Source organism: Alligator sinensis, unplaced genomic scaffold, assembly GCF_000455745.1.
Source record: "Alligator sinensis unplaced genomic scaffold, ASM45574v1 scaffold832_4, whole genome shotgun sequence".
In the NCBI taxonomy this organism is placed as follows: domain Eukaryota; kingdom Metazoa; phylum Chordata; order Crocodylia; family Alligatoridae; genus Alligator; species Alligator sinensis.
In genome coordinates, this window is record NW_005842329.1 from 302,689 (window position 1) to 323,539 (window position 20,851).

The window sequence follows — 20,851 nt, forward strand, 5'->3', positions numbered from 1 at the left end:
AGAGTCCCCACCTCGGGCTAGGTATCATCCCATAGAGTCCTCCTCCCCACCCCACAGCAATAGGGGAAAAGCAGGGAGAAGAGTCCCCCTCTGGGACCAGGCAGCCTCACAAAGCCCTTCCTCCCACCCTATAGTGGCAGGGGGGGCAGGAAGAAGTGGAGGGAGAAGAGCCCCTCCAGTACCAAATAGGGCCCTCCTCCCAGCCCCACGGCAGTGGAGAAGAGGGAGGAGGGGGACGAGTTCCCCTCTGGGGCTGGGTAGCCCTGTGTGCCTGGATTGCTCCTGGCTGTCTGGGAGCCACTGGGGTGGCCAGAGCTCTCCTCCTCCTCCTCCTCCTCTACCTCCCCTGCCACCTCTCACACACACACACACACACACACACACACACACACACACACACACACACACACACACACACACACACACACACACACACACACACACACACACACAGAGCAGATGCTCCCTCTTCCCCCACCCTAGGAACCCTGCAGGCCAAGGTTGGAATTTAAACCCCTCCCCAATCTTACTGGCCATAACCCCTCTGTCCTCAGCTCAGCTTCCCTGTGGAAGAGAGGGCTGCTCAGGCTTCTGGCCTGAGCCACTGCAGGCATGTCTGAATTTCCTGACTGGTAAGGGAACATCTGTCCACTTGGAAACTGATTCACTCTCTGCAGGTTAAACTAACCTGCAAAGATTGAATTAATTCAAGCTCAGGCTTTTTGACTGTCTGTCCCTAGCCAATGAGTTCAGTGGATCAGCATCTCTAGCGTACTGTACCAGTTCTCCTCATGCTTCACTTGGCAGAAAGCCCTGTAAACTCATGAGTGAAAACCCTGAATGCTGAAGTCAGCAGGACTTGTGCCATTGATTTAAACAGAGCCAGGATTTTATCCCAAAAATCCACAGTTCAGAAAAGGTCTAGCCCACATTGGAAAGAGGGTCCATGTAATTCAGAATGATTGAGAATCATGATTCTCCTTCCACTTACACTGATATAACTCTATCAGTGGAGTTGCTCATGAGTCCCAGTGATATAAATGGGGTATGAATTAGTTCTTGTATGTATTGCTAACAGGAAAGAGAGCAAATTAAACAGTGTTAATCTTGCCTCTTACTTCCTATCCCCATTCCCATTGGCTGTCGTGTGAATGGTGTTTTGGATAACTGTGCAGCCTTCCCTTCTTTTGCTCCAGTCTCCATTTTACTTTACTCAATCTGCATATTCCATTTCCTCTCTTTTTTTTTTAGTAGTCTACTACTGTTGTGATAGACGTATTAGAAATACCTAAATATAATAGCTATATTGTTAGAATGCTAGGCTTCTATTTTGTCTTGATTTGTGGCATGTCATACTGAAGAAGAAAATGACACTCCTTTTATTCTGATGCTGTGAAGCCCTTCTTTGATTTGTTCCTTTGTGCCGTTATATAATAGAAGAGAAGTTTCATTTTTCCCTTTGCTGTTGAATTTGTAATTCATTCTTTAACTTTTTGTTTGGTGCACAATTTTGACATCACATTTGTAGGAAAACTGGTTCATAAGCCAAACTGATTCTTGTCTACAATGATAAGAATATTAAATATTTTCATAATGTTTCCTTTAAGATATTTGTTGTTGTTTCTAATGTTTGACTTGCAACACCTTTTATTTTCTGCATTACATGGTTTACAACAGAGGTGATGTTAACGTTACTTGATCCACATATAGGGGTTACAATGAAATACTTGGGAATACTATTTCAACTCTATGTGCATTGTTGTAAAGCTACAGGAAAGCTCTAGAGGCATTCCCTTATAAGATCAACTGGTTGTTCTTCATGCACCTCCAATAACATCCTAAAGAAAAATATCCATATCAAAATAGATTAGAAATGTCATTTCTATTTTTATTAGGGTTTGCAGCATGTTTAAATAAAACAAACAAACCAAGACTTTGGGCGAAACTTTCCTGGTGTTCTCACTGCAACATTAATATGTAATTTTTGCAGATACTTGTAAATAGGTTACTGCAAAAATACAGAGCCTCTCTGTATATTATGTCTTGTCTGCATTTAACCAAACAACTTTCTTTGACCCAAACAATTGGCTGAAATTCAGGATTCTGCAGGTTATTATGATTGAAAGGAAAAACAGATAATTGAATTGGGTGCCTATTTGGAGTCCTTATTAATAAAGAATGTGTAAACTTCTTTTTTCTCTATGAACAAAAGAGGAATAGCAAGGCACTGAAAGCATTTATTGAGCTGGCAAAGTGTAAAAAGCAATTACAATTGTGGGTGCACGCAGCCTGATCCTGGCTGGTATCGCCACAGGCCCAGTTGACAGAGAGTACCCCAAGATCAGTAACAGGACATAACATGCAGCATCTCCAGTCATCCCTTCCTCCCTCCCTCCCAATCCAAGACAGGGACAGATTATGATGGCCATAGTCCTGCATGGGAACCTTTATCTCAGCCGCTCTGCTCTTGGTGCCAGGGTGACTCCTGGGTTGTGCACCTGGAGAAGTTGGCCAGTCCTGAAGGGGCAAAGGAGCCCTCAGGAAAGGTGTATGTGTGTGATGGTGGGGGAACATGGTACACCAGCCTGCTCGGCCAGGCTGTTGCAGGGACGGTGTCTAACAGCAAAGCCCTGTGGCCCCAGCTTGACCATCCCCCAGCCATGGGGCCCAGGAGGGAGCTCTTCTGTTCTCCATGGCCCCACTCCTGGGCCAGGTCCCGCTGCAGGGGAGTAGCACAGCCTTGGCGGAGATAGGCAGTCCTTGAGCTAAGGCCAGCTGCATGACATGAGCCCCAGGCATGGATGAGAGCCATGGGTCTGGGGTCCTCAAAGGGGGAAACTAGGCCCTGAAGGTGGGGACTGAGGGGCCAGTGGTCCCATGTGGGAGAGCCAAGGGTCCACAGTGTCCACTGTGGTGATGACTCCCACCCCACAGCCCCTGCCCCCCCTGTGGACCAGCAGCCACCTCCTACCCCTCAGCTCTCTGAGACAATGGGTCCAGGATCACACACGTGTCCAGCTTCTACATGGAGAAGCCCCTGGTGTTCATTCCTGACCCCTAAAAGTAGGGTGCCAGGTAAAAAGCCCCTACCCTGTGGCTCCCACCCAAGGTTTTGTGTTTGTCGAGTTTAGCCCGTGCAGCATTCCTTCTGACCCCTTCTCATCCTAACCGCCCCTTCCAGATTATTTTACCCATTTCTCAATGTTCCCCACCACCTCCTCCAAAGGTTTGCTGCCACCCCCTCCAAAAGTTTGCTGGTTTGGTTTAATTGTAAAGGGGGATCAAGCTGGTATATAGGCAATGTTCAATAGGTTTCCTTTATTAAACATGCAAAAAGTTTGGCAGCTGCAACATTTTATTAAACCAAGGCAAGTCTCTTCCTTGTGCCACTTCCCCTGCACACCAGTGTGTGCCCCTGGGTGGGCTCTGGTGAAGAAGAAGGGAAGTGGACAGTGCCCTGGCAGCCTGGGTTGTAGGCAGTGCTGCCCAGGATGCAGGACCAGAAGGAGCCTGGGGCAGGAGACCCATAGCCCAGTTCCAGGGCATGGGCACTTGAAATCCTCTGGCTCTACTTATGTGGGGAGGGCTCCCAGTCCATGAGGGTGAGGAAGTAGTTGGCGAGGGCTTTGCAGATCCAGATAGTCTGCTGTTGTTTGGGACCCACAGCATCAGTGGGGAGCTCACCCTCTTCCTATACTCTTCACCCTCTGGCACGTATGCTCATGCTGCCAGGTCCAGTCCATGACCTTGCCTCTTTGGCCCAAACTTCATGAAAGACCCTCCCCCCCAGTCTCAAGGATGTTGTGGAGGACAAATGTGGTGACAGTGAGTTGTATCAGGTTCTCTGTGTCCACCTGCAAGACACCAGGTAGGACCACATAGAAATAGCCCTTGCAGTTGGTGAATGCTGGGGAGGCCCAGCCTGGGCACAGGATTGGGATGTGGGTGCTATATATAAGCACCACGCTGTTGGAGAAGCCAATGCAGTGGAAGCCAGTGGCCATCTCCTGTGGGTTGACAAGGCAGATGCAGCAGTTGGTCAGGATGTCCTGGATGACCAGGCACACCTCCCAGTCAGCCTTTCTAGCTGTGGTCTTACCCACGTGAAACTCCCTGGTTGGGCATGGGTGCTGGGACACCATGGTGGGGGCAGGCAAGCTGGAACACGGAGGCATGTGCAAGTCACAATGGTGGATGCTCGTATTTGCCCTGGGCCTCTCTTGGAAGCCCAGGCCAGGGCTGAGCACAGGGGAGGGTCCGCAGTGATGCGGCACGGGGTTGGGGGCATAGTGACCCATGCCCAACAGCGAATCAAGGGCATCTCACCTGTTTGGCTCCACCCAAGATTCTTCAGCAGGCCAAAGAGCCCTCAGGACATGCAGGAAGGTATGGGAGAGTGCCCCCTACCCTCTTGCCTTGGACTGTGTAGGCATGCTCTAAGACCCCCACCCCACAGAAGGGCTAACATCTGTTATGTTCACTCCCAACCTATCCTAGAGCTCTGTTAGTACAACGTGGTACTTAGAGCACTTCTGCCTCAAGCTTCTTGAACATCTATACTTAGCCTTAAATGCCAGTCTTTAATTCCAAACTCACTATCTTCTCTAAACAGTATCAGTTGTGTGTGGTGCCATATACTAACTGCACATGGACTACCACATCGTGGTTCAGACGGACCAAAATAAAGGAAAAAGAAGCTGAAACTGTAGAAAAGGGATGGTATTGACTGATCTTGTTGAACTCTTTCTTAGTAGTAAACCTCTCCTTGGTCTGATGACACCAAACTTGGGGCAAAGCATCCACACCAGAAGACAGGCGGGTGATCCAGGCTGACCTGGACAGGCTCAGTAAGTGGGTGGACGAGAATCTGATGGTGTTCAACGCCGATAAATGCAATGTTCTCCACCTTGGGAAGAAAAACCCGCAGCATTCTTATAGGCTCGGCAGTGCTTTGTTGGCCAGCACTATGGAAGAAAGAGACTTGGGGGTCATCATTGACCACAAGATGAACATGAGCCTGCAGTGCGATGCTGCGGCTAGTAAAGCGACCAAAACGCTGGCTTGCATCCATGGATGCTTCTCAAGCAAATCCTGGGACGTCATTCTCCCCTTGTACTCGGCCTTAGTGAGGCCGCAGCTAGAGTACTGCGTCCAGTTTTGGGCTCCACAATTCAAAAAGGATGTGGAGAAGCTTGAGAGAGTCCAGAGAAGAGCCATGCGCATGATCAGAGGTCAGGGAAGCAGACCCTACGATGACAGGCTGAGAACCCTGGGGTTCTTTAGCCTGGAAAAGCGCAGGCTCAGGGGTGATCTGATGGCCACCTATAAGTTTATCAGGGGTGACCACCAGTATCTGGGGGAACGTTTGTTCACCAGAGCGCCCCAAGGGATGACGACTAGGTCGAATGGTCATAAACTACTACAAGACCGTTTCAGGCTGGACATAAGGAAGAATTTCTTTACTGTCTGAGCCCCCAAGGTCTGGAACAGCCTGCCACCGGAGGTGGTTCAAGCACCTACATTGAACACCTTCAAGAGCAAACTGGATGCTTATCTTGCTGGGATCCTATGACCCCAGATGACTTCCTGCCCATTGGGCAGGGGGCTGGACTCGATGATCTTCCGAGGCCCCTTCCAGCCCTAATGTCTATGAAATCTATGGACAGTAACCTTGTCCTGGTGGACAAGCTTGGGCGTTCCAGTGACCTTCAGCGCTATGTCATCTGGAGACTTGTACTCCTGGTAGGGTGTCCTCTGGTGGACAGATCTGAGGTGAGGTCCCAGACTAAGTGTGGTCCCAACTCCTGAAAACCCCTGCGGCGGAACAGGACTACTTGAGGACCTTCTGGCTCTCTATGGCTATGAAGGCAGACAAGAGCTGCAGCCGGATGGAGGTCCCTGGTTGTCTTGGACATCTCTGCCACTGGATTCAGGACTCCCTCCTGTCAAGCTTGTGTGGTTGTTGCTTGCATACCAACTTCCCCAAATTAAAAGATGTCACGTGCAGGCCTCTGATGCATACATCAAGCTACAGCCCACATCAAAAAGAACCATCTTTCTCAGGAAGCCAAGAAATGGCCGAGGAGGAAGGGAAGAGCACAACATCCTGGCCAACAGTTCTGTGCCGTCCCCCCGCCCAAGGCACCACCTGACATATCTGTGGAAAAACTTGCAGAGCACAGACTGGATTCTTCAGCCACCTTAACACTCACCTGTAATCCTCCCTCCCGCCAACAGACATCATCCTTGTATCGAGTGATAGCTGATGTAATTCTGAAGTCTTTACATAGCTTTTTTCCTCTGTCATTGATCTTCATACTCTGTAAATCAGTAGGGTATTCTTACCCCTATTTTACAAAGGTGAGAATTGAGTCAGTGAAAGCTGAAGTAACTTGCCAAAACTTATTGACAATGTTGGGTGTAAAGCACAAGAGCATTTGATTGTTTTTTTTGTGGTGGGAGAAGCTTTAAAGAAAAGGATAGGCTTGCACCTTGTAGACTAACTCAATTAGATATCTAGCATAAGCTTTCATGAGCTGAATCTCACTTCATTAGATGTTGTGAAAGGATGTGCACAGAGCAAAATGGAGTCTCTGCTTATGGCTGAAACCATGCTCTGCCAAATGACATGGGCTTTAAAGGGTAATTTAAAAATGAAATGCTTTCAAATGTCTTCCCAAAGGGAAAAATCTTATGTTCTGTGTGGGTTTGTTTCAGCTTTGCTTGCATGACTGGAGATCAGCTGTTTAAATTTGACAGGAAGCACAAACTACTGTATATTTAAGGCTGGGGGTACTGCTTCCATTCGAAAGCAATGGGATTGTTGCCATTCGCTTCAGTGTGGCTTGAATTTCACCCTTGAACTTTTAAAGTAGACATTATTTGCTGCAGTTCCAATCAGGCTCATGTTGATTTATTGTTCACAGAAATTGTGTGGCCTATTTAACAAGTTTTACTTCCACATTAGTGATCCTAACCAGATCTGCAGCTACAATGCTGACATTGTGCAGAGGTAAACATAGTAGTACAGTACTTGGCGATGTCAGAAAGTCATTTGATGTCTCTGTTTAAGATTGCAATCTGTATGTTAGTGAGTTAAATGGATTTATTCTTATTTCCTTCTCATCTTTGATGATTAGGGAGGGGGTTATTTGCTAGGTCAAATAGTTGTGTTGCAGTTAACAACTGAATCTTTTAAAGTTCTTGGTTTTAGGGGAGGGGGGGTTCTTGTTTTTTTTTCCTTTTTGTTTTTTGGGCTATACAGACATATTGAGGTTTGAAATGTATGTAATAGCAGTAGTAGCACTTTGCATTTTTATGGTGCCATCCATCTAGGGAGCAGTAAGTGCATCACGAGCATTAATACACTGAGTTTTACAGCAACAAATTTTCAACCCTGGTGGTCACTGTGTATTTTCAAGTCTACCATGGCAAAGAAAAGAGTTAGAGGCTTGCATGCATGAGTGTGTTTAAATGAAAGCTAAGCATAACTCGGACATTTTATAGGAGTCCCTAAACCAGAAAAATGCACGGGCTCAAATTGTTTAGGCCCACATGTCGGACTGTTAGGTATAGATATGAAAGCTGCAAATCCTACTAGTGACCGTGGACATGGACAGCACGGGTGTTTTGGATCAGTCTTTAACGTCTCTCTCTCTTATGCTTTGGTATGCTGTCCTCCAGTCCTTTTGCTTAATCAACCCCATCCATAAAAGGCCTAGATGTTCTTTTTTAGCTCCTAATGTTTTGTTATACTCCTTTGACATTCATTATGTGCCTCAGTGAGGTTTCCTTTAATAGAAGGAAAATGTCTTACTTGAGGGATTAGACAAAAACAAAGGGAATGGGAGAAATGACAGGCAAGTTAAATTTTGGACCAGATTCTTTGTCTCCTTGAAACTTGTGTAGTAATTTGTACAAGTGCAAGATGCTGCCAAATCACAATGGCCTGAGTGTAAAAATATGTGTTTAACATGCAGAGCAACAGAGTATCTGGCCCTGTGCCTGTAATAGGTCTTTCATCATCATCAAGTACTCTTTAAAGGCAAACGGCACCATTGTTCTGTCACACCTTTGACCACAATAATATTTTTGTTGTCTCTGAAGTAATAAAATGTCAGTGGCTAGAGGGTGGTGATGGAAGAGGATATGGAGGGGCTCCAACATATAAACACGGGGTGTAATGACTGGGACAGTGAAAAGATACAGGATGGCTGTGAGCTGGAACCTTTGACAGACAAAGGGCAAGGCCTAAAGAAAGTGAATGGCTTGAGTGAAGCGTCAGCCTGTTGCAACGGGTCGGATGGGGAACTGGGGTTTTGTTTTGCTCTTTTAATTTGTTTCTTCAATTGACTGTAACAACAACATTGCTTTAGGTGTCACAGGCCTTGTCTGTACAGTCTCCCTGCAAACTCAGCACTGTCCACTCACTCCTGCTTTGGGCATACATGCAGCTGACCGTTAGGTAGAACAGGAAACTTAAAGGGCTCCTCGGAACACACCCCGGGAGAGCCGTGCTATGTCCTCTGAGCCATTTACTCTGCCCAACCACCAGCCTTGGATGTGTGAGGGGCAGGGCTTGGCTTCCACGCCACAGTTCTGGGCTTTGCAGGGAGGTTGTCTAGCCATAGCCTAACTCTTCCTTTGTACTTTGCTATAGCTCTGCCCTGCTTTGTCTAGGAAAAGACTAGAAAAACAAGCCCTGTGTCTTATCAAATGCTGGAACATACCGCACAGCCTCTGTTCCATGCCGAGGGCCCTGCTTCATTTTTAGATGGTTCCCAACTCTAGTAGGAATCTTAAAAGCATGTACAGGTTTCCCTGCTTTATACTGTGCATGTGTTCCTGGAAAGTGGCGCATAACTCGAATTCACATAAAGGGAACCCACTTTACCATTTAACAAATAGGGATATGTTCCAGGACCTTGACTGTACTGACCCCCAGACCCATTTCTACCACTTTTACAAGACAACTTTGGTAATCACTGACAGCAGACAGTACACACAAGCACAGGGCACTATCATAATGGGGATGGCAACTACAGAAACATGCATTGCAGACAATGAGTGAGGCACAGAGATCCACACAGGAGACTATATTTTGGTGTGCATCACTCCCACAGTGCACTGCACAAAGCAGCTGACTGCAGGCTTCCACCACACCGATCACATAAGAGTGAATTTACCTTGCACGTAACAATTTTTTGGTATAAAAAGGGTTATTGCATGAGAGCGAATTCACACATACAGAACCCGCATAAAGCAAGGGAAACCTGTAACCCGAATTCTGCTCTTATTCATTAGTTAGTTCCATTGGACTAATAGGCCTGATCCAGTGGCCATCAAAGTTAGTGCAAAGCCCCTCACTCACTTCACTGGTCTCTGAATTAGGCCTTTTGGTAGCTTCATCTTCTCCTTGGTAAGGATTTTCTTTTGAGAATGACTCTCACTGAGGGCCTGATCCTGTGTCTGTTGGAGCGCCTCACTATTGCAAATCGCCTGCCCCCTTGACTTTACTGCCTTGGACCTGGGTTTGAGAACCTATCATGAGGTTTTGGAGAGCATGCTCAGTTTGTGGCTGTGCTTTTACTATTACCTTCATCACAAGGAGGAATAATTAGGCTTTCTTACAGAAAATTTTCTTCAATACCTCAGCAGGTAGAAGGAAGGACTTTAGGCTCAGTGTTCATGGTAATCCTTAGGTTGCATGTTTGTTCAGATGACTTATGAGGAAAGACCAAAAGAACTGGGATGGAAAAGAAAAAACTGAGGGGGCATTGGATAGCAGTCTGCAAATACTTGAAGGATGGTTATAAAGAGAGGGTGGTTATATTACTAGAAGCAATGGTCTCAAACTGCAGCAGGGGAAATTTAGGTTGGAGATTAGGAAGAAGTTTCTCACTATGTGGCAGGTGCTGCACTGGAACAGGCTACACTGAAAGATTGTGGAATCTCCATCCAAAAGTTTTTAAGAGCAGGGTCGACAGATATATGACTGGGATAGTTTAACTGAATCACAGATGCATAAGCTTTTGTATGCAACAGCTGATGCTTATGAAAGCCTATGTATCTCTGAGTCAGTTAGACTCTAAGATGCAACTCTACCCTGCGTTCTGTTTGACTTCTGCCTAACATGGCTAGCTACATCTAGTTTAGTCAGGTGTGATCCTGCTGTGAGCAGGAGGTTGGACTAGATTATCTCATAAGGTCCCTTCCTGCCCTGCTTTTCTATGATACTATGTATTGCAGTTTCTGTATGTATATGGACACACAGAATTACACATATATAATATACATATTGCTTGTCTATGCAAGTGGTACCTACATTTATTAAAAGCAGTTTATGTAAGTCTTGGGTTAGAAACTGATACCATAGTTTTGTTCAGTAAACCTGAATTCCTTGAGGTAGTTAGTCATGCTAGTCTGAAGTCAGGTCCCATTTTATGCTCTGTTCTGTGCGTGTCCTTTCACAGCATCTGATGAAGTGAGCCCAGGTTCATGACAATTTGTGCTATATATCTCTGATATGGTTAGTCTATAAAGTACAATTCTACCTTGCTTTCTCCTTGAGGAGTTTCATTGAAAACAACAGGACTACTGGACAAATGAGATGTAATGCAGGTGGTACCTCAATCTGGCTCTAAGAATAGACTGTATTATAACACGAAGTTAATAGCTGGAGATTATTTTGGCTCAAGCCAAATATTCTGGGGCATTTATGCCAGGGTCAATTTTTATATGATGTAGTAATGACAAATATGCTTACTTAAATTGGGAAATGATTAATACTTCTCCTTTGTACCTGGAGGAGCCATTTGGCAATGTTTGTTTGTTTGTTTGTTTTAGTCAGAGGTGATTTTTATCCAGACCTCTCAAATAGTGCCTGATGCTGCCATTGGGAGAAGCTGAAATATTCAACCATGCTGTCACAAACCAAATTAAGTAGTGCCCATGTCACAAACAAGTAAAACCATTCAAAACAGTTTTAGTCTGCACTAGGTTAACTAAGAGTTAACTAACAAGAAGATAGTAACAGTTTTTTGCTGCGCATGTCAAAAAGAAATTTATAACTGCGACACCAACATGAAATGAAACTTAGCCTTCTGTGCTGTACATAAATCATTATAATTGGTCAAAGAAAACAAGGAGTGACCCTATGATAACACCCTAGCGAAGACCACTATACAATTGGCGATTCTAATTTATGACGTGGTGAAAAACAATTGGCTATCATACAAACAAAACCCTGCTACATTTCCGCCAAATCGAAGACAACTCTGTCCACACCTTGGAGTAAATCTGACAATTTGATCAGTTGTCAGCGTCTTCCCGCCGCGACCTCCCTGGCGTACCCTTGACCCGCATGCCCGGTAAAACCGCCAGCCCGTATATATGTCTGCAGAACGACCGAACGAACTCTAAGCTGTAACTAACTAAGTATATCTGACCTCTGTCTTTCACCACCTTGATGGCGTGAGTAAATAATCTTGCTTTGCAACCGATAAGCGTCCGCCTAATTAATTCCACTCCATGCGTCACAAGTACCCGCCTGACGGACCCTTAACTGCCCGGGTGGGAGTCAGGGAGAGCTGCTGGCCGGCTGCCCTGGGTCCCGACACATGTAAGTTCTTCATTTTGGATTGTGCACATATATGATCAAGTCATCACTGACCATACCAGATGAATTCAGAGATGCTTTTAGGCTTTTTCAGCATAGGGCTTTTTTGTCATTTGATTTAGTTTAAATGCAGGGGGCATTGTGAGGTATTTAATTGTCTTCCAATGTGTGTGGTGTAAGGTGGAATAAACAGTAGAACTATGAGAAATATATCAATCTCTTTTCTTGAGGATGTTACTTCCATGGTGCGCTCTGTCCTGGGATTTGCAAGTATCAGTTTCCTGTCTTATAGTTTCAAAGAAACCTGATCTTCATCTTCTTTCAGTAAGATGCTTCACCAGTCATCTATCTCCACACCAATGAAGGACAGTCAGATAATGATGAGTCTGCAGTTTCTTTTATGGCCAAAGATTTATGGAATTGCATCAATGAAGATATGATTAATGTTCCTATGAGCAGGTGGTAAAAGAGAATGTATAGTGTTTATCTAGTGTCTGGAACAGAGTCAGCAAGGGTGTTCTTTCTATGTTTGTTAAGCATCTAAAAGGCATTTCAGTAGTGTCATGGTCTCTGTTCTGGTTTTAGTGTTTCCAAAAAAGGTTTATAAGTGCTTGTGGACATTACAAAGATGGATAGAGCAAAGCAGAATTTTAGATAAAAGCATTCACACGTCACACTCCAACCCAAGCTTTTTCATCTAAGGATTTTATTTAATTTTGTTAGGAATTTTACTTCCCCGTAAAGGCTGCAACCTGATATTGATCCACCTGGACTTATTTGACCTTTCAGTCCCATAACTTGCACATAATTTCTGTATACAAAATATGGCTGATTTCCAGTATGATTGTATCTTTAGCACAGTGAGATTTGTTGACACCAAAGGTGACATTTTGTTTTTTCCTGGTCAGATTAGTGGCAGTTTATTTGGTTTTCTGCAGTGCATTTTTGGTACTTACACCTCTAGCAGAATACTGTTCCCAGACATATAGCCCTGAATTTGTGGATGACTATATATATGCACCAGGTAGAGTGGGAGAGAGGGACCTACCTTGTCTCCCCAGTAGCTAAGTGATTAGAGCCCTCCCCCAAGAAGGTGGAGGTCCTACGCCCCTTCCACCCAGGGGTTTGGAATCTGGATCTCTCTGACTTCCCAGCAAAGCACTCTCACTAAAACATCACAGGATAGTCAGTCTCTTCTCTAGGACTTCTTTGGAAGCTGGCACTCAGATGGACATGGGAGGGAGACAGAAGGAGCAAGCCAGAGGGTGTGGGTTTGCTAGCTGGCTGCTGGCCTAGCAGGGCAGGAGTGCTGGGTTCTACCTTGGGCCCCAGCTCCCAGTAAGGCAGAAGCTTTCTCCCTGCACTATCCCTCCATCTATTTTTTCCAAGGACTGTGTCAGTGCTGCAACTTCAAAAGAAGTGTGAAAGAAGGGAGTATGTAATGGCAGACCGGTGACATACTGGAGTGCTATGTTGCTAAGTGAGAGACCTTGGTTCAGATGTTCCTCTGGTAGATGAGGGCCTAGAGCCAAGGATCTCTAGCATCCCAGGTAAGTGCTCTAGCCACTAAGGGGAAAAAGCACAAATGCTCCACCCCCCCAATCCCCAGTACCATTTCTGTTCCTCAGTCTAAGTCCCTATAGTTGCAGGAACTTAATGAGCCAGATTTAAGTCTCTAAGTTTAGTATTTACCTGAAACAGGCCCGCATATAGGCTATAACCGCTACTGTACATGCTGACTTGGCATGGCTATGTAGTCACATACTCACCCATAGGAACAAAGCTACACGTCGAGAATGCTCTGTGTTTGCTAGCATTCTCTAATAAGAGCTAAGTTTTCCCTTTTTTCCCTTAAATGACAGCTGAAATTTTCAGGCAATCTCTTGACTCCAGCACTTGGGTTTTTACAAAAATACACCAAATATTCTCTGGATATATAAACACCAAAAACATGCTGTAGGTAGCCAAAAGATAACCATGTAGAAGACGGGAAAAGAACAGAACGCCACCCCAATATCTCCAAATGGTGTTTCATCTACACAAGCCTCTAGTCATGTTTTTAATACCTTTTTTTTTAATCCAGCAATTGGAGCTGGAAGATTTAAAGTTAAATGCAGCAGGAAATAGGTTTTAAACAATTGGGTGTTGGCACCATTGTTCTGCTGAGTCATATTCTTGATTGTTCTGACCTTCACAAGATCTTGGTCAACACTTTTTCTCTGAAAAATATATGTTAAAAATGTGTTTATCCATGTCCACAGACATCTTATGTCTCTGGATATCCTATAATTGACGTTAGTGTTTAATCATGCATTTAGCAGGTGGTTCCAGAAACAAGCCTATTACTGAATAAATACATTCCCTCTCCCTCCTTCATCTAATATTGTAGTTCTCAACCTTTTTCGACTCAAGGCACCCCTTTTTAGGCTTGAGACACCCCTCAGAAAATTCAACCTCTTGCTTTTCACACAGTTTTTGACTCCAGAAAAATAATAGAGCAACTATTCTGTTACAAAGAAGGCAGGGAGACCACAACAGGGCAGAATGTTTCTAACACTGTGGATTCCTATTTAAAATCTCTGGGTTTCTCTTGTGAATCATGTTTACACACTTAACAGTGTTCACATTGCATGGCACCCTGTGGCACCCTTGAAGGGCTCTTAAGGCATTCTAGAGTGCTGCAATACCCTGGTTAACAATCATTGGTCTAACATTTCTGTTCAAAGTGTATATTTCTTCTTTTCGTGTCCTAAACTATCACAAAATGTTTTTATACGTTGTTAAACAGTTACCAGATTTCCCTTTCCCTTCTCCCAACCCCTGTATATCTCCTGAACTTACAAATATTTAAAATTTTTAGTGGCATTCCTCCCAAAAGGATCACAATCAGGCTAGGGACAGACATTAAAAAATCTGGAGCCTGAATTGATTCAATCTTTGCAGGTTAGTTTAACCTGCCTAGATTGAACTGATTTGCAACAGCACAGACATTCCTTGTGGACTGAGGAAATGTGGGCACATGCCTGCAGTTGCTCAGGCCAGGAGTCAGAGGGCACTAGAGCACACCCTCAGCTGCAGGGAAGCTGTGCTGGTGGGGAGCATGGGCTGAACTGGCCAGAGAAGGGTTTAATTCCCCCTCCTTGTCCCACCAGCAGGGACCCAAGCTGGGTCAGCCAGGCGCTCCCCCCTCACTGCTGCAGCGGCAGGCCGGCATGGCTCCTGAGGCAGAGGGGGCAGAGAGGGAGGTTATTCCTCCCTCTACTTCCACTGCCCCCGAGGGACCCCAGCTGGTTCTGCCCACCCTGACTGCCGTCACCACCACTTGCCCTTTGCAAGCCCCTGTCATAGTGTTGGGGAGCATGAGCCCTTTCCCAGTGGAGGGGGCCCTGCTACGAGGCGAGCAGAGCCGCAGTGGACTATGCATCACAGCACAGGGCGTTGGAGGGGGCCAGAGCCCTCCAAGCCCCCCAGCACCACCACCACTGCTGCTGATCACTCTGTTCCCAGGACAAGCGTCAGAATAAGCCCCCTCTGCTAGACACCGGAGGGAGGGGGCAGGAGCGGTTTTATTCTGCTGCTTGCCCTGCCCCCACCTAAGGGGCCCTGCTGGCCAGCATCTGGCCCCACCTCCACCAGCTGCTGGAGTGGCAAGGGGGGAGCAGCCGTGATGGAGGCAGCAACCCCTGTCATGGTTTCCTCAAGTGGGGGGCCACGCTGTGGGGTGGGGAAAGCTGCTGCAGACTGCAGTGGTGCTGGGAGGAGGGGCTTGGAGGGGGCCAGAGCCCTCCAAGCCCCCGTGCTGCCACGTACAGTCCGTCACAGCTCTGCCTGCCCTGAGGTGGGCCCCGCCACCTGGAAGGGGCTCACACTCCCTGACACTATGACAGGGGCTGTTGCCCCCATCAAGGGCCCTGCCTTCTCGCTGCTGCAGTGGCCAGGTGTGGCATGGCCAGACATCAGCCAGCAGGGCCCCTTAGGTGGGGGAAGGGATGGGGGTTATTCCATCTCCCTCTGTTGTCTGGCAGAGGGGGCTTATTCTGCCGCTTGCCCCAAGCAGGGAGCGAGTGGCGGCAGCAGTGGTCGGGATGGGCAGAACCGGCTATGGTCCCCCAGGGGCAGTGAGGGTAGAGGGGGGAATAACCCCCCTGCCTGCCCCCTCTGCCTCAGGGGCCATGCTGGCTCTGCCGCTGCAGCAGCAAGCGGGGAGTGCCTGGCAGACCTGGCTCAGGTCCCTGCTAGTGGGACAGGGAGAGGGGAATTAAAACCCCTCTCTGACCAGTTCAGCCAAGGCTACTGCCAGGGCTGGCCATGCCCCCACTGCTGGAGCAGCCAGCATGAAGTAGTGCAGGTCTGTGCTGGTGGGGCAGGGGAGGGAAGGGGGAATAAACTTCTTCCCTGCGCCCTTCTGGGGCCAGCATCTGGCCAGACCCCCTCCCTTGTCTGTCCCTGCTTGACCCTGCTCTGGCTGGGGAGCAGAGGGGCAGGGCCAGCCCTGCTCGCTGGAGTAGAGCCCAGCCCAGAGAACATGCCAGGATGCTGGGTGACTCTGGTTTAAATGAAACCAGGAAAGAGTCTGGGACAGACATTGCATGAACTGGTTTCAGCTCAGTCGGTTAAGTGTGATGCTACATTCAAGCAGGTTTATCTCAAACCGGTTTAGGCCATTTTGAAACTGGTTTATGTGCACTGAACGTCTGTTCTGTTTAAACCAGTTTCTGATCACTTAAATCAGTTTATGTGTAACTTCTGTCCCTAGCCTCTATGTTTAACACTGTATTTTCTTGTATATAGCACACTCCCAGGTAAGACATGCATCTCATGGATTAAAGAGGAGGCAAGTATTATCCCCATTTTACAGAGAAAGAAGCTGAGTCTTGGAGCTGAAGCAACTTGCTCAAGATCACACCGCAGGCTTGTGGAGTCAAGAATATAGCCAAGGTTTCTTGAGTCTTAGTCTAGTCCTTTGTTTACTGGACTAAACTCCCTCCATTTATCACTTCAGAAATCACAAGATGGCCATACTTTCAGGTTTTACTTTTTGAGAGAGATAGATGTCAAGGGAAATCTAGGGGGCCATTATTTTTAAAATGTCAGAACTTTCTTGAGATCAGAAGGTTTTGAATGACCTTTACCATCATTCAGCTAGCACTAAGTAATGAAACTTATTTAAATTCTTTGATTCATGTCCAGCTAAACCTGTGCTTGGAGAGATACTGAATTGCTGTATCTTCCTACACATTAAAACATCATGAGTCACACCCGCAACATCAAGATTAAATAAAAATTGGCAGTATGCTCATAATTGTCTTCCAGTTCCTGAGCTTTTAGAGTGCACATATTCTGTATTTGCAAGCTTTTTCCAGGCCAGCAGGGGTTACATTTTCACTTTTTTTTCCCTTTAAATGACAACTGAAATTCTCATGCAATCTCTTGACTCCTGCACTTGGGGGTTTTACAAAAATTCACCAATTATCACAGAGAGTCCAACTGGGATAAAATGGCAAGAGATAGCAACACAATAGATAAGTAGATACAACTTGATCTAAAGCCCAGAAGAATAATCAGTTAAAAGTCTCCCTGGACAAGTGGTTTTCAACCCTTTAAACTCAAGGCACCCCTCCATAACTTTCCTGAATCTTCTGGCACCCTGGCTGATAACCGTTGTAGGTCTCAGCTTGTCAATTTAACCTCCAGGTTGTTGCTGCTCCCTCAACCAGGAAAAACTGTTTCCAGGAGGGGCATTTGGTGTCAGACAGGGAAGTGACTGTGGGTGCATCTACACATGCTATTCGCATGTAGCAATATAATCTAGTGCATATTGCCCCAGAGTTTATTGCTTCCAGGTGCACTGTTTGCAAGTGTGCCCGGGACTGCAGCACATTGAGCTGGGCCAGAGCAGTCCCAGCTGGCAGGGGATCTGGGGGGTCAGCCTGCCAGCCTGGGGCTGCTCTGACCTGGCTCAACAGAGGGGTTGGCTGGGGCACAATGGTGCTCCAAAGCAGGGCTAGCTGGAAGCAGCCCCCACACTGAAGCACCCTCATGCCTCAGCCAGCTAGGTCAGTGTCTACACATGTGCTGCTCTGCATGAGAAAACTCCATAGCAGGGTAGTACTTGTATTTTACAAGTAGTACCTTGCTGCAGAGCTAATTAGTTTCCTGTGGCCTAATAGGGCTACACATGTGGATGTGAGATGTTTATTGCCTAGCTAATTAGTCTACTCCTCAGTAAACGTCTGGTGTAGAAATGCCCTGTGGTAGGTTCTCTGCTCCTCTCTACCTCCCTCCCCTCCTCTACTAGCTGGCAGGTTTTGGAAATAGGAAATGTAGGTTTTGCAGAAGCCAAATGTGACTGTGCCCTACTTTCAAAGAGGCCACCCTCCCTCTCCCCCAGGCTGCTGCCTGCATTTTCTATTTACAAACTGGCAGCCAATAGTGGAGTGGAGTGGAGCAGGCAAGGTAGAGGAACAAAACCTAGTGCAGGCAGGAGTACCCCCTCCTATCACAGCCACTTCCCTGTCTAGCCCTGCATGCTTCACCGGATTTTGTGCAATTTGCCTGTCCTTGGGGACACCACAAGGTCTTCAGGGCTCTGTGGGGTGCTGCGGGACGCCAGTTAAGAGGTGCTGCTGTACACTTTAGTGAGAATTAGATCAGACCATAGGTGGAGGTGCAGATGAATTAGGCCTGTCACCATGCAGAATCACCAAATACTTGATGCAGTTCCATTCTGTGTAATTTGTATTGTTAAATTCCATTTCACTTGTAAATATGAAGGATTGTAATGAATTGGAGCACATTTTGATGACTAACTTAGGCAAGCATTTCCTAAGAAGTGTAAAAGATTTGATAGAAGAAGCTCTTGTTAAATTTCTATAATTCCTGTTTTGTTTCTGAAAGGTTAAACACACTGGATGATTTCAGACATCACAGCAAAAATCTTTCTGCTACCCTTAATTTAAGAAAAAATCATTAAGAGTGTTTGAATCTTGCACTGTTTTTTGTTTTTGTTTTTTTTAAACAACTGGTAACCTTCACCTTTTAGTATAAGATTGCCAGCCTGCTTCTGATGCCTTTCCTGCCTACTAGTTTTACAGCCAGAAAAGGGATTGAAGCATCCCCTTCCAGTTTTGACTGCAGTGCAATGAACTTGAAAGCTCCTGCAGTTCCTTCAGGAACAGCTTATATAACTTGGGACATTCCAGTAATATGCTACAATGTAAAAGTCTCTCACTCTCTCTCTTTCTCTCTCTCTCTCTCCTTGCAGTCTTTTTTTCTTTCCTCCTCTCTCAAAGGTATTGCATCATCTGTGTACACTTCACAAACTGGGCAGCAAGGGAAAGGAAGGGAATAAATCAACACATAGCTTTAAAACAAATAAACCTTTGTGGTGTGGCTTGCTTTGAAGAAATGTATGTTCCTTCCTCCCAATCTACCTTTAAAACTTTTATTCATTTTCTATTCACAAATTATTTTTTTAAATGCCCCAAACATTGTATTGGGATATGTCTTAAAGAGCCAGGTTTTCAAAAGTATGCTGGACTTGTTGGTTATCCAGGAGAAAGACTTTTACAGTTAAAATAAATATTTCTTTACTGTAGAAGTCAAGATCTCAAAAATCAGATTTTTTTGGGGTGCAGACAGAATCCACTGTACATCTCAAAATCTCTGAATTCAGTAAAGTTTTGCTGGATTTGCATAGTACAAAATTGTTTTTAGCTTTATAAAAAAAGATAGGAGAGTATGTCTTGGGAGCTAAAACCTACAGGCATGTGGGGAAAATTATCTTCTTTTAGTGTTGGCAATAGCAACCTTAGTTGATGAAACTCTTAGCCATCCAGTCAAGGTTTGTCAGGTGAAAAGATGCTGAGTGCTCTCTTGATGTCATAGAGTATGGAGAAATGCTTAGGATCACAGTTTAATTTTAACAAGCTAGTGCCTTATTTAACATGGAATTTGATGCCTTATTTCACACGCCTTCTTGTATGTTTTTTTAAATTCCTCTAAAACGTAACCTGTGTTGGATTACTGTATCATCTTGATTTGTTACAGTGCCTACTATATGGGTATGTATGTATAATGTATATGCTATCTGCATCTTGATGTCTTCATTTTCTATATACTTTAATGTTGCATCATTTTTAAGATGACAGTCAGGTTTAAAATTTATTTTTTCCAAGTCAAATGTTGAAAAACTTAGCTGAAAATTATCAGTCACAAGCAAAGTACTTCTCAATAGTTTTATAAACTCCTAAATAACCTGCTGTGTTGGAGGATGAGCAGCTATTGCATAGTTTAATTCATTAAAGCTTGTGGTGGTGATGTACAATGCTTAAAGATGCTGTTTCTTTCTGTTGTGATATTGCCCTCCACAGAGGAGCACTGAACAGCACTGTGGATTGCATGTCTCAGTACAGGGTACAGATAGAAGGCAATGAATAGAGAACAGGAGTTACACGAAGTAAAGTCAAACCCCTTTAGGCCCCAGCCCTGAGCAGCGCTTCCTTCAGCCGGGCCCCAGCCCTAAGCGGTGCTGTGCAGGAGCCGCAGCTACAAGCGAGGGGAGAAACAGCCCTGCCAGGCCAAGTCAGCTCCCCCTTGTCTGCAGCAGTGACTCCCCCTCCCATTCCTGCAGCTCCTGAGCCACCCTGGGAAGCGGCAGGGAAGCATCAGCCCAGCAGCTTCTGCCCCTTGTGTGGAGCTCTAGCTGCAGCTCCCAGATTGAAGCCTTTCACCCAGGCGCCGTCCGCCTTCCAAGGCATCCAGGAGATGGAGCTCCGCAGAGCTCCATGCGCAGGGCAGAAACTTCCTGCCCCTCCCACCCAGAGTGGTGCAGCCTGGTGCAGCCATGGCAGCGGCATCTGGGGACAGAAAAGCCCCCCCCGGCCAACCCACAGCTGCTTGTACAGCTGCAGCCCCAGGTGCTGCACAGGGCAGGGGGCATGGCGCATAGCAGTGGTGGCTTGCTGGGTTCTAGGCCCGCCAGCACCTCCAAACTGGTCCAGGAAGCCCACTCCCCAGCCAGTCCCCACCTGGCAGGGCCAGACACTGGCCAGAAGGGCCCCTTGGGGGAGCACGAATGGGGTTATTCCCCTTCCCTCCGGTGTCTGGCAGAGGGGACAGAAGAGGGCTTATTCCGCCACTGGGCAGCAGTAGCGGTCAGAGCAGGCAGGCTCGGCTGTGGCCCCCGGGGCAGTGGGGGGAGAGGGGGGGCCAAACCCCCCCCCCCCCCCCCCC

General features: G+C 46.4%; 1 protein-coding gene across 2 annotated transcripts in view; it reads left to right on the forward strand.

Annotated features, from left to right (window-relative positions):
* The first annotated feature begins 11,251 nt into the window (after positions 1-11,251).
* PDE10A (phosphodiesterase 10A) overlaps positions 11,252-20,851 on the forward strand; it is a 337,773-nt gene continuing 328,173 nt past the window's right edge. For both annotated transcript variants that reach the window (XM_025210028.1, XM_025210029.1), the window contains exon 1: positions 11,252-11,369. In XM_025210028.1, coding sequence (XP_025065813.1) covers positions 11,363-11,369 — 7 coding nt within the window. In that variant the 5' untranslated portion in view covers positions 11,252-11,362. The remainder of the gene's footprint in view (positions 11,370-20,851) is intronic.